General features: G+C 36.2%; 1 protein-coding gene across 9 annotated transcripts in view; it reads right to left on the bottom strand.

Moving 5' to 3' along the window:
- ADK (adenosine kinase) overlaps positions 1-16,939 on the bottom strand; it is a 491,846-nt gene that overhangs the window by 442,686 nt on the left and 32,221 nt on the right. For 5 of the 9 annotated variants that reach the window (XM_089897732.1, XM_022590941.3, XM_022590943.3 and 2 more), the window contains one exon: positions 7,640-7,714. In XM_089897732.1, the coding sequence (XP_089753858.1) occupies positions 7,640-7,714 (75 nt within the window). Of the gene's footprint in view, positions 1-7,639; positions 7,715-9,713; positions 12,112-12,144; positions 12,427-16,939 lie in introns of those variants that run through there. The other 4 variants (XM_089897734.1, XM_089897733.1, XM_089897735.1 and 1 more) reach the window with 3 other exon arrangements.

Genomic DNA, 16,939 nt, shown 5'->3' with positions numbered 1-16,939 from the left:
GATTTACAATGTTGTGTCATTTTCCGCTGTACAGCAAAGTGAGTCAGTTATACATATATATATATATATATATATACACACTCTTTTTCAGATTCTATTACAATATAGGTCATTACAGAGTACTGAGTAGAGTTCCCTGTGCTATACAGTAGGTTCTTACTAGTTATCTATTTTATATATAGTAGTGTATATATGTCAATCCCAATCTCCCAATTTAACCCTCCCTCCATCCCTTTCCCCCTTGGTAACCGTAGTTTGCTTTCTACATCTGTGACTCAATTTCTGTTTTGTAAATAGGTTCATTTGTACCATTTTTTATATTTGTTTTAATGTAATATAACAAAATGGGGAAGATGAAGAAGAGGAAATGGTGTGAGTGAAAGAGAGCTAAATCCTTAGGTATCATAACAGAGGCTATATATAATATCGAAATAGCTAGAGAGATAGACCTCAGAAAGCCCTAAGCTTAGGACGGCCAGGTGGATGGGTATTTATGAGACATTAACCGCCAATTCACCTATTCTCCCAGTAAGCATTCAGGAATGCAGAGGCTTTCTGACAAGTAACTAGAACCTGGTTAGCAAGGACAAAAGTAATCAGAGACCCTCCAACAATTAAAAAAAAAAAAAAATCAAGCGAGTGTATAAATCCTGTTGAGAATTGCAAAAGCAAAGTTCTCAGAAGGTCAGAGGGAATCCTCTCCACCATCACCCAGTAACAAGATTTGGTCATCTATTCTCCCAGTGACTTGAAGACCAAGTGTGCCCCTCCACACAGTGCTATTGTATCCTCTATTCTGGAATCCTTCCTAATGGAATCATGTTCTTGTATCCTTTCCTAACATTAAAGGAACTTTTGTCCTTTGCCTCTCCAATCAATCACCCTTATGAAAAATCACACAAATACTAGCATATTATTTAGAAATAGGCAGATACCAGGAAAAAACAGCTAATAGAATTTAAAATCTTCTGGAAAAACAGCACTTATGCAGAATGGGGTAAAAGCAAGGGGAAAGATGGAAGATGCAGCAAAGAACTGATTTTTTCCTTAAAAACCTTCAGTACTAGCTTACTTTTTAACTAGTACTAGTTTTACAATAATTGTTTTTTTAACTGAAAAGGCCAAGTACTTTTTTTAAAAAAATCAGAATCACAAAAACAAATACTTTGTAAGAATTCTAACAGTTAATTCATTTTTATAGTGTAAGATACTAATAAGTATATATTTAATTCATTTGTTATAGTACCTAGCAAATTATTCCTGGATAATTTATTTTTACACCGTGCAAATATAAAACACTCATCTAAACATGGTCTAAAACATAAGTTAAACACAGTCTGTTGAAATGATAAGGAACACTTTCAAGTGTATTTTGGAAGAAATGGTCAGGAATATAAGAAAGAGAATGCTCTACTTTTTATGATTAGAGTTCAAAAACGTGCCTTTTATCTCCAAGTACTGATTTCAAAAGTCAGTTTTACTGATTAAAACCCTCCTAAAATAAAAAAAATAAGACTTCAGCTGGCCATTTGGGATCAGCTGCTAGTGAAACAAAGAAGCTATTTGAGTTCCCAATAGTGTCAGCACACAGCTGCCACATCATAATCACTCTGATCATATTTGCATGAACCTTTAAAAACATAGTGTACAGTGAAAAAAAAAGCTAATTTCCTAAGACTACACAGAGTATTATCCCATAAACACAAACATATACAATATCTCTCTGGGTTATACATAGATGTCTGGGGCATGTTCATCAAAACAGTTTAACACTGGTTACACGTCATAAAATTTGAGATTTTTTACTTCCTCTTTGTACTTTTATATGCTATTAGAATATTTTTAAAACAGTGACAATCAATTAGTTGATTTCCTGGGCAAAACATCTCACACTAAGCAAACAAAGCAGTTCTAACTTTAAACGCATAAATTCATGTCAATTGATTCTATTTTGTTCTATTTATAAAGTTTTCCTGACATGTAACTGACATACATCTTAAATATTTATACAATTTGATAAGTTTTGATACATGTATATGCTCATGAAATCATTATACAATCAAGGTAATGAACACACTCCTAAAAGCTCGGTCCTGTCTCTCTGTAATCTCTCCTTCCTGCCTTGTAATCTCTCCTTCCTGCCCTCCACCACACCCTGGCACATGCACAGGAAACCAATGATCTGCTTTCTGTCACTATAAATTGAATTCCCTATAATCTCAATATAAATGGAATGATACAGTATGTATTCTTTTTTGTCAGGCTTCTTTCAATGAACACAATTATTCTGAGTTTCATCCAAACAATACTCTATTCCTTTTTTATTTCTGACTAGAATTCTAATGTATGGGTAAACAATCTGTTTAATGATTCACCTGTTGATAGACATTTAGATAACTTTCAGGTTCTAGCTATTAAAAACAAAAATCACCATAACATTAGTGAACACATCTTTGTATGGACACATGTTTTCACTTCTCTTGGGTAAATACCTAAGAATGAAATGGTTGGATCAAATAGATGTGTGTTTAACTTTTTAAACTGAAATTCAGTGCAGCATTTTAACTCTCCATGAGAAGAAAGCTGTAGTTCCTCCATTATCTAGCCAACATTTGGTATGCTTTGTTTTAAAATTTTAGCCATTCTAACAAATGTGTGGTAGTACTTCACTGTATCTTTAATTTACATTTCCCTAATAATGAAAGAGACTGAGTACCTTTCCATGTGGTTATTTGCCATCCATATATCTTTGGTGAATGTTCAAATCCCTTGCCCATTTTTTTATTGGGTTGTTTCTTTTCTGATTGAGTTTTGAGAGCTTATTATGTATTCTGACTGGTAGTCCTTTATCAGACATACGCTTTGCAAAGATTTTCTCCAAACCTGTGGTTTGTCCTTTAATTCTTATAACAGTGTCTTTCCAATAGTAAAAATTTTCATTTTGAAAAGGTCCAGCTTATCAATTTTTCTTTTATAGAACATACTTTTGGTGTTCTACATTTAAGAAATTCTGGTTTAAACCACAGCCACAAAGATTTTCTCCTATATTATCATCCAGAAGTGTTATACTTTTAGGCTTGACATTTAGTTCTATCAGTTAATTTTGTATATGGTACAAAATACAGATCGAAATTCATTTTTATGCATGTTGATAACCAATTGTTCAAGCACTATTTGTTGAAAAGACAATCCTTTCTCCACTGAACTGCCTTGCACCTTTGTCAAAAATCAGTCGTCCAGGGACTTGTCTAGTGGCACAGTGGTTAAGAATCCGCCTGCCAAAGCGGGACACAGGTTCGAGCCCTGGTCCAGGAAGATCCCACATGCCACTGAGCAACTAAGCCCTTGCGCCACAACTAATGAGCCTGCGCTCTAGAGCCTGCAAGCCACAACTACTGAGCCCGCATGCCACAACTACTGAAGCCCGTGATCCGCAACAAGAAGCCACGGCAATAAGAAGCCCATGCACCGCAACGAAGAGTAGCCCCCGTTCACTGTGACTAGAGAAAGCCCGTGTGCAGCAACGAAGACACAACCTAGCCAAAAATTAATTAATTACAAAAAAAAAATCAGTCGTCCATTTCTGCGTGGGTCTATTTCTGGACTTTCTATTCTATGCCATCAAACTTTACACTGATATCACTGTTTTGATTACTGTAGCTTTATAATAATTCTAGAAATCAGGTAGTAGCTTTTTTTGTAGATTCCATCAGTTATTCTACATAAATGATCATGCCTTTTGGAAATAAAAACAGTTTATTCCTTCCTTTGCAACCTGGATGTCTTTTACTTCTTGCCTGATTGTCCTGAACAGAATCTTCAGGACCACTGCATACATTTTGAAGTGGTGAGAGTGGACATCCTTGAATTGTTTCTGATCTTAGGGGAAAGCATGCAGACTTTCACCATTAGGAATTATGTTATTAGTAGGCTTTTCCCTAACCCAAATTTTATGAGGTTAAAGGAGTTCCCTTCTATTCTAAGAATGCTATAAGAAACTTTATCAGGAATAGATAGTAGTTTTGGCAAATGGTTTTTCTATCTATTGAGATGACAATGTGATTTTTCTTTCTTTAGTTTGTTAATAGAGTTAAGTGCTCTTATTACATTCCAAACGTTACACCTACTCTACATTCTTAGTGTACTATTTAATTCTGAAAAAAGGGATAAATACAGTGATAGTAGTATTAAGTATGTTTAAGTGATTTTCAATCTTCACTACCACTTTGTATTCAAAGTTGGTAAGACAATTATAGATAGCTAACAGAATGAAAACATATCAATCTTTATTAAAATAAAAAATATAGTTAAACAGAAGTTAGAAAGTAGAAAGTTAAAAGTTAGCGTAGAAGTTAGAGTCAGGAGTTAAAGTAGAAGGTTAACAGAACTTAAAAGGAGCGAAGTAGCAGACGGAAGAACAGAGGCACTTCTAATTCTATATAATGAGAAGTCTAAGGATTCTATTGAAAGTTGATACAAGAAAATATTTTAATGTGTGTATATCATTTAAAAGTACAAGGCAATCAGAAGTAAAACCATTAACATAATTGTATGCAGGAGTGTTTCTGATTAGCAAAGTATATTTTAAAAATTTGTATCTGAATTTCTTAGGATAAGACATTCTCCAGTTTGTCCTTGGCGCCTCAACCTATTTCCTATTATATTACAATAGGGCAAATTTACACATTTATAAATTCTTGCCTGATCCTTTGACACTCGAATTTATACAGATGAAGAGTTATAAAGATAATCTCCAAGACATTAAAAAACAGAATTTGTTAAAAATGGTTATCCCCCAAAATCAGTTGTATTTCTATGTATTAGCAATGAACAATCCAAAAATGTAATTAAGAAAACAATTCCATTTACAGTAGCATCAAAAATAATGAAATACTTAGGATTAAGTTTAACCAATGAAATGCGAGACTTCTAAACTTAAAACTACTAAACACTGTTGAAACAACTTAAAGAAAGACATCTCCTGTTCATGAATCGGAAGACTTAATATTGTTAAAATGGCAATGCTTCTAAAACTGATCTACAGATTCAGTGCAATCCCATTCCAAATTCCAACTGCCTTTTTTACAGTAATGGACAAGTTGATCCTAAAAGTAACATGGAATTGCAAGGGACTCTGAATAGCCAAAACAACCTTGAAAGACAACAACAAAGTTGGAGGGCTCACACTTCCTGACTTCAAAACTTACTACAAACCTACAGTAATCAAATCAGTGTGGTACTGGAATAAGGACAAGCATACAGACTTATGGAATAGAACCGAGAAGCCAGAAATTAACCCAAACACCTATGGTCAACGGATTTTTAAGAGGGCCAAGACCACTCAATGGGGAAAAGAAAACTCTCTTCAACAAATGGTGCAGGGACAACTAGATTTCCACATGCAAAAAAATGAAGTGAACCCTTACCACACATCTGACACAAAAATTAAAATGGATCAAAGCTCTAAATTTAAGAGCTAAAACTCCTAGAAGAAAACATAGGCATAAATCATTGTGACCTTAGATTTAGCAACAGATTTTCAGATATGACAGCAAAAGCACAGCAACAAAAGAAAAAATAAACTGGACTTCATCAAAATTTAAAACTTACACATTAAAGGATACTCTCAAGAAAGTCAAAATAACCCACAGAATAGGAGAAAATGTTTGCAAATCATAAACCTATTAAGGGTCTAGTATTAAGAATATATAGGGCTTCCCTGGTGGCGCAGTGGTTGAGAATCTGCCTGCCGATGCAGGGGACATGGGTTCATGCCCCGGTCCGGGAAGATCCCACATGCCGTGGAGCGGCTGGGCCCATGAGCCATGGCCGCTAAGCCTGTGCGTCCGGAGCCTGTGCTCTGCAGCAGGAGAGGCCACACCAGTGAGAGGCCCGCGTACCGCAAAAAAAAAAAAAAAGAATATATAAAGAATTCTTACAACCACAACAAAAAACAAATTAAAAAATGTGTGAAGAACTTCAATACACATTTTTCCAAAGATATACAAATGGCCAATAAGCACATGAAAAGATGCTCAGCATCATTAGTAATTAGAAAAATGTAAATCAAAACCACAATATTACTTTACACCCACTAGGATGGCTATAATTTTATTTTTTCTCCTTTTTTTTTTTCTGGCCATGCCACGCAGCATGTGGGATCTTAGTTCCCCAACCAGGGATCGAACCCATGACCCCAGCAATGAAAGCACAGAGTCTTAACCACTGGACCACCAGGGAAGTCCCAGGATGGCTATAATTTTAAAAAGGGAAAAGACCATGTTTTGGCAAGGATATGCTTCTTTAAAAAGCTAAACACAGAATTACCATCTGACTTAGCAGTTCCACTCCAATATATATACCCAAAAGAAATGAAAATATATACCCATGCAAAAACTTGTACATGAACGTTCACAGCAGCTTTCTTCATAATAGCTAAAAACCGAAACAATCCAAGTGCCCATCAACCAATGGCTCCACCAACTGAGGAATGCATAAACGAACTGTGGTATATACAAACAATGGAGTATTATTCTGCCTTAAAAGGAATGAAGCACTGATACATGCTACAACATGGATTAGAGAGGGCAGGAAGAATATGTAGGACACCATGTATCCATTCAAACATCCATCCACCATTCAAACACCATGTATCTCCACTATTTCCCCCTAATAATATGTTTTGATGACACATGGAAGAGCACTGAAAAACATCATGTTAAGTAAAATAAGCCAGACACAAAAGGCCACATATTGTATGTCTCCACTTATATGAAATAAAATATCCAGAACAGGCAAATCCATGGAGACAGAAAACAGACTGGTAGCTCCCAGGAGATTGGGGAGAGGTGGGGAGGGCAGGTGGGAATACTGAAATGACCACTTAATGGCCATGTGTTTCTTTTCGGGGTGATGAAATGTCGTGGAGTTAGATAGTGGTGACGGTTGTACAACACTGCAAATGTCCTAGCAGTCACTGAATCATACACTCTAAAATAGTTAAAATTATGATTTAATTTTAAGTAAATTTTACCTCAATAATATTTTTTTTAAAATGGTTGCCCCTGGGCATAGAACTTGGGGTGTTCAAGGGGAAGGGGATCTTAATTTCTCATTATTAAATATTTTTTAGTACTTTTTTTTCCTTGCACCAAATCATCACAGACAGATAAATAAAATGATTTCTCAGCTAAATTAACAACATCAAAAGCTATTATTGGGGGAAATAGTGGAGATTCACGGTGTTTGAATTAAGTCCTACATATTCTTCTTGCCCTCTCTAATCCTATTCCTTCTCCCATATGTTATGGCACCACTATAGATTTAGTTCACTGACAGTAATTTTAAAATGTGGAAATTAAATCATTAGGTTATTCACATACTTCTTCCTTGCAAAGAATAAAAAAATAAATTTCAAGTGAAAGTAGCAACAGGAATGAACAAATGTACCTAAGTTTTCCCAGGGAAAACTGCGGTCAATTACTCAATAAATAATAATGGTGCACTTGCTATTATCAGATTTAAATTTCCTGAATTTTCCTCCAATTGAAGATGTTAAACAGTAAATTCAATTCTAAAATTTTCAGTTTTTCTTTAGCTGTAAGTTTCACATAGTACATATGAAGAGCTTAATACTTACTTATCAAGGAAATCCTTATCCACCACAGCAGTGATGTCAAGAAGAGGATTTCCCATTCCAAAGAGAATATTTTCACTAAAAAAAACACAAAATACAGTACAAGTTAGAAATACTTCTGAAAGTAAGGTGATGTGTAAAATGCACAAATATAAAAATAAATATCTTCACTTTACCTTGGAAATAAACTTAACATACTAGTTTATTAAACCTCTGATTTGCCTATTACATGTAGGACAACATTTTAGAGGAAGCACAAAGCCATTTAGAAAAGAGAATGACTTTTAAATTGGATGAAATAAAACATAACAAAAGAAGAAACCAGATCATGTGATTTTTTTCCACAATATTTAACAGCTAATGACTAAAGCTAATTAAATTCAATTTTTTTAAGGTCTATCACAATAAAGTTTTATACTCAACAAACATGATAGATATTTAATTCTCTCTAGATAGTAAAATACTGAACTAATCAAAGTTTATTAGGGAGCATACAGCAAGTCCTGGAGGAATCCAGGCAACAGCCTTACCCTTCAAAAACTGAATGACTGGGGCGGGACCTTCACAATGGGTATCATAGATAGTGTAATTTTCAATTACATTTAACAGACTTTGAGGGAGTCTGTTTTCCATAACTGATTACAATACGGCTCAAAACTGAGGGAAAGATAGAACTCCACCACAACTGATACCAACTGACAGCAAGAAATGGACCAGAGGCCATAGCTGGGTCAGCCTCAATGAGGGCCATTCTTCTAGTTTATGCAATAAAATTTGCCTCTGTGCAATTTCCCATTGGTATCTAGTTTGCTCAAGCTATCCTCCAGTTGCCTCCATACCAGTTACCCTCCTCACCATTTGGAGATTATCAGTAATATCAATAGGACTGATACCCAAAAGTTTCTTTAGGAGAACAAGGTATAGCCTACAATTATAGTGTAAAATGATTTAGAAGATTGAATTACAGTCTCTTATTAAAATCACAGATTGGGCAACTATGGCTGAATATGCAATTAGGAGAAATTTGTCCCTTTGTCTATTTAAAGAAAAATGATGGGGGAGGGATAAAAGACAAAGCATTTATTTATTCACACGGGCATTTGTAATCAAAATAAAAGTCTAATATAAAAAGAAAATAAGTGCTTAGAAAATGAAGGATCAACAGGCAGATACAGTAAAACGTGACCATCATTTCATTAGGGACTTCTCTGCCTGATTTGTGTATTATTAGTCAAACAATAAAAACTCTTAGAACTTGTTTATTTTTCTTTAAAAAAGCACAGGGGAGCTGCTTGGTTGTTTCTTTTTATTCACACTTTTTAAGTGTTCAGTTCAATATATACAGTAATGTAACCACCACCAAAATCAAAATATGAAACATTTCCATCATCACAAAAAAATATCCTCCTGTCCCCGTGTCAGTCTCTCCACCCCCAACTGGTCCCCTCTAGGTTTTTGGGGTTTTTTTGCGGTACGCGGGCCTCTCACTGTTGTGGCCTCTCCCGTTGCAGAGCACAGGCTCCGGACGTGCAGGCCCAGCAGCCATGGCTCACGGGCCTAGCCGCTCCACGGCATGTGGGATCCTCCCAGACCAGGGCACGAACCCGTGTCCCCTGCATCGGCAGGCGGACTCTCAACGACTGCGCCACCAGGGACGCCCCCCTCTTGGTTTTAAGGAATGTAACTGTGATACTTCTTTTTAAGAAGTCAGTCCTTTGCACATCTCCTGCATTCTCAAAATAGTTCATAACACTCTATTTGAAAATTTATTAAAAATAATATTACCAAATTAATTCAACCTCTCTGGGCCTATGGTTTCTACAAAGAATTATGGGGGAAAATGAGCACTGAATCACAATAACCTATGGTTTCTACAAAGAATTATGGGGGAAAATGAGCACTGAATCACAATAACCATGTTTAAACTCATTCCTAAACTTATTTGTCCAACAAAACCTTTGCTTATGGACAAGAATATGTAAAATGTGATTCAGAGCTCCGTGTGTAAAGGACAAAAGAGGAAGAACTTATACACTGACTACTGTTCCTCACTGCAAGAAGTACACAGCATGTGTACCTGATGAGAGATGCTGTCAAGTTGGAATTGTCCGGAGCCTGTGTGGAACCTGTTGCAGCCAACAGTGGCTAAGGTAAGAGGTGGGGACAATAAAATTTAAAACAGCAGATAAAAGGTGTCTTCAAACAGTAAGTTAAGTAAAAACTATACAATTATTTCCAAAAGCAAATAGTTTAAACTACTCACGTCGTTTTCCTCTCCATCACTGTACGTAAATGAGAAACTATTATATGATTTCATTCTAATATGACAAATTAACTTTGTTAAAAACACTAATTCTTCAAAATGGCTAGTTTCCTAAATACAAACTAGGGTCCACGCCAGTAAATACTGTATCACCCTTCTTAAACAATGAAGATACTATTTAAGTAAGCATTTACTTTGAACTTGTCCTATTAGATGTGAACAAGATGGGGGCTGGTCTATGGCCAAAAACTATGACTAACCCATACTAGGATTATTATTTTGTTCCAAATGTTAGCAATGTCTTTTTCCTGGAATGGATGCTAGGATGAAAGAATCTGAATGACTTTTTCTTTCTTTCTTTTTGGTCAGTAATTTTGAAGTGTCTCATAATTCAGGCTCCATCCAACATAAACCTATACTATAATTATTATTTTGTTAGACAACCCACAAATACTATACACTGACATAGATATTACGTAAAAGATCCTGAGAAAACTTTGTCTTGTTTATTGATATATTGATATTGATTAGCCCTCTGGTCAGCAAAAATATTTAGTTACATCTGGTGCCAGAATAAACACTATTGATGAGTGTCCTTAACTGTTACAGCAATCATCCCCTTTTTAAATTCAGAAAACTCAACTTTATATGTGATTCCTCTCTCTCCATCAATAAGCACCATTCTTAGTAGTAACTGCATCTTCCTGGTTTGTTCCAACAGTTCATCTACCAGGAACCCCACAACACCCGACTGGCGCTGCCTTTAACTAGGTCCTCTACAGACCTTGCCTAAATTCCTACACTGCTGCTATTTTTTTAGCCACAATAAATTCTGTACAATATCACCGAATTATATTATTTAAACAAATAATGATATTTTTCCACTTAAAAGTTATTCCCCTTACAACTATGTAGAGGATAAAATACAAAAGCCTTTTTAAACATAAAGGACATTGAGTCTAGCTGGAACCTACAATATTTCATCAAATCTGAGATGCCATGAATCATAAGATTCCAACTTCCCATGGAGATTGCAAGGCATAAATGCATCTGAGAGATGTTAAAATGTGAAGAAATGTGCATATTACAATCACTGAAATACAGTGCCTCTCTAACTTTATCTCTCACCATTCTAACACATACAATCCATTTTCTAATCATAATACCTCACTGTGCCCTGAAAAAGACTGACTGTAAGGTCCTTCCCCTATACTTCTGTGCCTAACAAACGCCCATTCACCTTTTTAAAATTTCTCGTATGCCAGCTCTCTTAGAAAATCTTTTCTGCCCAACTCGTACCTAAGGATTCCCATGTAAAAGTGTACAGGCTGTCCCCTGGACAACTCCAAAGGGTGCAGTTCACAATGTGAATGATAGCTCCTGTAAACTAAGGCACTGCTGCCCACCTCTTAGTTTTACTCATTCCTCCTCCCTAGGTTCTGTTAAGTTCCTTGATGAACTTTTAATCAATTTTAAGGGTTGCTTTGTACTTTATCTCAATCAATTTATCTCAACATAAAAGGTAAAGTTGTTTTTTTTTTTTAACCTTAATTACATTTGTATTCTCAATGGCTGGCATACGATAATCACAAGGGCCTTGAGGTATTTTTCTATTCCAGGTTCTAACTTCTATCAACAGGCTGCTGCTTATCTCAGGCTCCTATAGATCAGGACTGGGTCTAGAGTAAGGTTAAATTTTAAAGGTACTTACGTCAAAGGTCAAATAATAGAGCACTAATTCAAAATAGGTTGTAATAGAGTTCCCTGATGGCCTAGTGGCGAGGATTCCAGGCCTTCACTGCCGTGGCCCGGGTTCAATCCCTGGTCAGGGAACTGAGATCCCACAAGCTGCACAGCATGGCCAAAAAGAAAGCAACAACAACAACAAAATAGGTTGTGGTAAGTTAAAAATGAATATTGCACTTCCTAAAGCAATCACCAAATGACAACACAACAAGGTATAGCTAAAAAACCCAATAGACAACATAAAATGAAAAATTAAAATATAGTCAATTTAGAAAAAAAAAGCAGGAAAGACATAATAACACATAGGATAAATGGAAAACAAAAGATGGTATACTTAAACCCAACCATATTAGTAGTCACACTAAACGTAAATGGATAAACACTGCAATTGAAAAATAAAGACTGTCACACTGGATTAAAAAAAATACCATTTACTAGAGATACACTTTAAATATAAAGACAGAGTTTAAAAACAAAAAGCTTGGATAAAAAGACATACCATGCAAATATTAATCATAAAAAGCCTACAGTGGCTATATCAATATCAAACAAGGCAGACATCACCAGATATAAAATGATTTCATAAAAATAAGCAGGTCAGGGCTTCCCTCGTAGCGCAGTGGTTGAGAGTCCGCCTGCCGATGCTGGGGACGCGGGTTCGTGCCCCGGTCTGGGAAGATCCCACATGCCGCGGAGCGGCTGGGCCCGTGAGCCATGGCCGCTGAGCCTGCGCATCCGGAGCCTGTGCTCCACAGCGGGAGAGGCCACAACGGTGAGAGGCCTGCGTACCGCAAAAAAAAAAAAAGCAGGTCAATTCACCAAGAAACAAAATAAATGCCTTCAAAATACTTAAAAAAAAAAAAAAACCTGAGAGAAACACAAGAAATAGACAAATTCACAGTCTTAGTTAATTGTAACACCCCTCTTTTAGTAGTAAAACAGACAACACAAAAATAAGTTAGGGAATCACACTACTGGATATTTATCCTAGAGAAATGAAAACTTAAGTTTACACAGAAATGTGTACACAAATGTTCATAACAGCTTTACTGGTAATAGTAAACAATTGGAAACAACCCAAATGTCCTTCAATAGGTAACTAGGTAAAGAAACTGTGGTACACCCATACAATGGACTAATATTCAGCATTAAAAAGGAATGAACTATGATACAACTTGGATGGATCTCAAAGGCACTGTAGTGAGTAAAAATAAAAGCCTTATCTATGTGTTACCTACTGTAAAATTCTATTTATATACCACTCTCAAAATGACAAAATTACATTGACTGAGAACGGATCAAGAGTTGCCAACTGTTAAGGCTGGGGGGGAGGGTGTGACCATATAGGGATAACACAAAGGGGTTTCTTTGTGGTGACAGAACAGTTTAATACCCTAATTGTGTTAATCTGGAATCTGGACATGATAAAATTTCGAGGAACTACACACCACCACCATGTCAATAAAAGACAGTGTATGCAAAGACTGGTGATATTCTAATAACATCTATAGTCAACTTAATAGTACTATACCAACATCAATTTCCTGGTTTTGCTAAGATACTGTGGTTTTATAAGATTTATCATTGGGGGAAGTTGGGTGAACAGTGCATAGGAACTCTGTACTCTTTTTGCAACTTCTTGCGAGTCTTTCAAAATCAAAAAAAAAACAAAAAACTTGTAAAGTATTTTAAAAGAAAGAAAAAGTAAGAATATTTTTAAATGTTTAAGAAACAATTAGGGTGATAACATCAGGAATGGCAGAATAAAGGCCTCCAAAAATCCTCTCTTCCATAAAAGCAACAAGAACACTAGCAAAAAAAGTCAAAATCAACACTTTCAGAACTCCACATATTAACCAAAGGCTTGCAACACCTGAGGAGCATTTATTCAAGGGGAAAAAAAAGGCTGAATCTCAGTAAAAACAGCAAGCTTTGTGGCATTTTAACTTGCCCCATTCCCATCCCCCCTAACCAGCTCCAAGGCAGCCTTAAAAGCAACAGCCCCAAAACACAGTGGAAACCAGGGGCCTACCAGCCACTGGATGAGCTGGAACAGAACTGGAGCTCTTTCAAAGCCCCATTTTCAGAAAAGTGCTATTATTTGAGCTTACTGGCAGTTACCCGAAAAACTCCTACTCCAAGATTTCTCATTATTTGACCTGACTCAGAGTTTCCCCAGTACTAACAGCCTTTTCCCCCCGGGGGCATTTGTCAAAAACAATCGGCTGCAATTGTTTAACACCCCAGCCATCTGAAGCAGTTGAGACAAACAAGCAGCTAACCAAAAAATCTTAAAAGGAAAAGTGGGGCATGAGATATCCATAAGGGGTTTTGAAAAGTTCTGAATATTCCTGAGAATCTAGGAGACCATGTATTATACATGTGCCCTGGCCTGTGGGCATGCTCAAGAAAGACCTGAAAAGGTACTAAGCAATCATCTCTGAGCATGAGGCTCTGCACAAGCAGGAAATAGAGGCTATGGCAGCATTGTAAGCCTGGCTGGGCACTGAAGGTATGCCTCATCAAGCACATACAGCCTCTCGGCAGATACTGCTAGACAAAAACAAGTATTGGCAAGAACGCAGAAAAATTGGAATCCACATTGCTGGTGGAGACATAAAATGATGCTGCCGGCTTGACAAAAAAGTTTGGCAATTCTTCAAAAAAATAAACATAAAGTTACCATATGACCCAGCAATTCCACTCCTAAGTATATACTCAGGAGAAATTAAAACATGTGACAGGGCTTCCCTGGTGGCGCAGTGGTTGAGAGTCCGCCTGCCAATGCAGAGTACACGGATTCGTGCCCCGGTCTGGGAAGATGCCGCGGAGCAGCTGGGCCCGTGAGCCATGGCCGCTGAGCCTGCGCGTCCAGAGCCTGTGCTCCGCAACGGGAGAGGCCCCAACAGTGAGAGGCCCGCGTATCGCAAAAAAAAACACAAAACATGTGACATCACAAAAACTTGGACATGAATGTTTATAGCAGCATTATTCATAACAGCCAAAAAGTGGAAATAAAAATATCCATCAACTGATGGATAAACAAAATGTGGTCTATACATACAATGGAATATTATTCAGCCATAACAAGGAATGAAATACTGATACATGTAACAACATAGATGAACTTTGAAAACATTGTACTCAGTGAAGGAAGCCAGGCACAAAAGCCCAAATATATGATTCCACTTATGAAATGTCCAGAATATGGCAAATTCAAAGAGACAATGTAGATTAGTGGTTACCAGGGGATGGGCAGGGGAAATGGAGAGTAACCACTAACAGGTATGAGGCTTCATTTGGGGATGATGGAAAAGTTCTGAAATTAGATAGTAGTGATAGAGGCAAAACCCTGTGAATATCCTAAAAACCACTGAGCTGTACAGTTTTAAATGGTACATTTTATGGCATGTGAATTATATCACAATTTAATAATTAATAATAATTAGTTAATAATTAAGTAAATAAAACAATTAAACTAATTGGTATTTATAGAACAATACACCCAACAACTGCAATATTCATTTACTGAATAAACGATGTGTAAAACAACTACACTGAAAGCCTCAAAATATTGCTGAGTGAAATTAAAGACTTTAAAAACACATGTAGGGCTTCCCTGGTGGCGCAGTGGTTAAGAATCCACCTGCCAACACAGGGGGCACAGGTTCAAACCCTGGTCCAGGAAGTTCCCACATGCTGCAAAGCAGCTAAGCCCGTGCACCACAACTACTTAGTTAAAAAAGTACTGAGAGGGGAACATTTTATATATGAAATGCACGTTAGAAAACAACAAAGGTTTAAAATCAATGGTCTAAACTTCTAACTCAAAACAAAATGGAAAAAGAGTAAATTAAATCCCAAAGAGCAGAAGCAAGAAAATAAAAATATGACAGCAAAAATAAACCAAATAGATTAAATAAATGAATGAATGAATGAAGCAGAAAACTATTACCAAAATAGAAGTTCAACAAAACCCAAATCTGGGCTTTTGAAAAGATTAATACATTTGATAAACCCCTAACAAGACTGATCCCAAAAAGTTAAAAAAAAAAAAAAAAGGCATGGGAGGAGTACTAATACCAGGAATGAAAAAGGGGACATAAAACAGTTCCTACAGGCAGTAATAGTATACTATGAACATCTTTTTAACAATCCAACAATTCTGAAAAAATTTCTTTAAAAATGCAGCTTAGCAAAACTGACACAGGAAAAAATGTTAAATCTGAATACTCATTTATCATTTCTTTAATAAGAAACTGAAATTTGTAATTTAAAACCTTTCACCCCTTCATCCAAAAAATATTCCAGGCCCAGTTGGCTTCACTGCTAAATTCTATCAAAAATTTAAAGAAACAGCACCAAGCTTACAAAGCTACAATAATTAAGAAAGTGTGGTATTGGTGTAACAATATACAAATAGGTCAACAGATGAGAGCAGTGAGTCCAGGAAAAGTCCTACATCTATCTAATCTATTGACTGAAAATCCTTTTGAGGAAACCCTTACACCATAGCAAAAAATCAGCTTAAGATGGATCTTAGACCTAAATGTGAAGGTTGAAACTACAAGGCTTCCAGAAGAAAACATAAGGAAGAAGGAAAGATTTCTAAGAACCCAAAAGGTAATAAACAAAATCAATCAATGAATTCAATTTCAAATTTTAAAACTTCTCCTCCCAAAAGACACACGAAAATGAAAAGACATGTCTCAGGGAGAAAATATTTGCTACATAGGAAGGTATGTATGTTTGTTTGTAATATCTAACAAATAACTTATATCTGAAGTATCAAAAGAATTACAAATCAGCAACAAAAAGACAACTTATATTTACAAATACCATATTTACAAATATGGGTAAGACCTGAACTGGCAGTTCTAAAGAAAAGATAAGCAAATGGTCTGTAATCAGTTAGCAATCAATGAACTAAAACTGCAATGAAATGTAACTACACGTCCATCAGAATGGTTAAAATCAAAAATGCCAAACACTGTCAAGAAAGTGGAGTAACTGGAACTCTTATAACACTGAATGTTTAAAGTATTTTGTTTTCTATTTTAGAAAACAGTTTGGTGGTTTCTGAAGTTAAACAGACATCTACCCTAGAACACAGCAATTCCACACCTGGGCATTTACCCACGTTCACACGAATGTTCATGGCAGCTTCATTTACAATAATCAAACCCTGAAAACAAGCCAAAGTCCATCAACAGAACTGTTGCTATATCCATATAATGGAATCTTACTCAGCAGTGAAAAGGAGCAAACTATTAACACACACATCAAAATGGATG

This window comes from Delphinapterus leucas, chromosome 16, assembly GCF_059928025.1.
Source record: "Delphinapterus leucas isolate spDelLeu-1000000601 "Yukka" chromosome 16, BTC_Dleu_Yukka2, whole genome shotgun sequence".
Lineage (NCBI taxonomy): Eukaryota > Metazoa > Chordata > Mammalia > Artiodactyla > Monodontidae > Delphinapterus > Delphinapterus leucas.
Note: the sequence above shows the minus strand (reverse complement) of the source record. Positions and strands in the feature narration are given on the sequence as shown.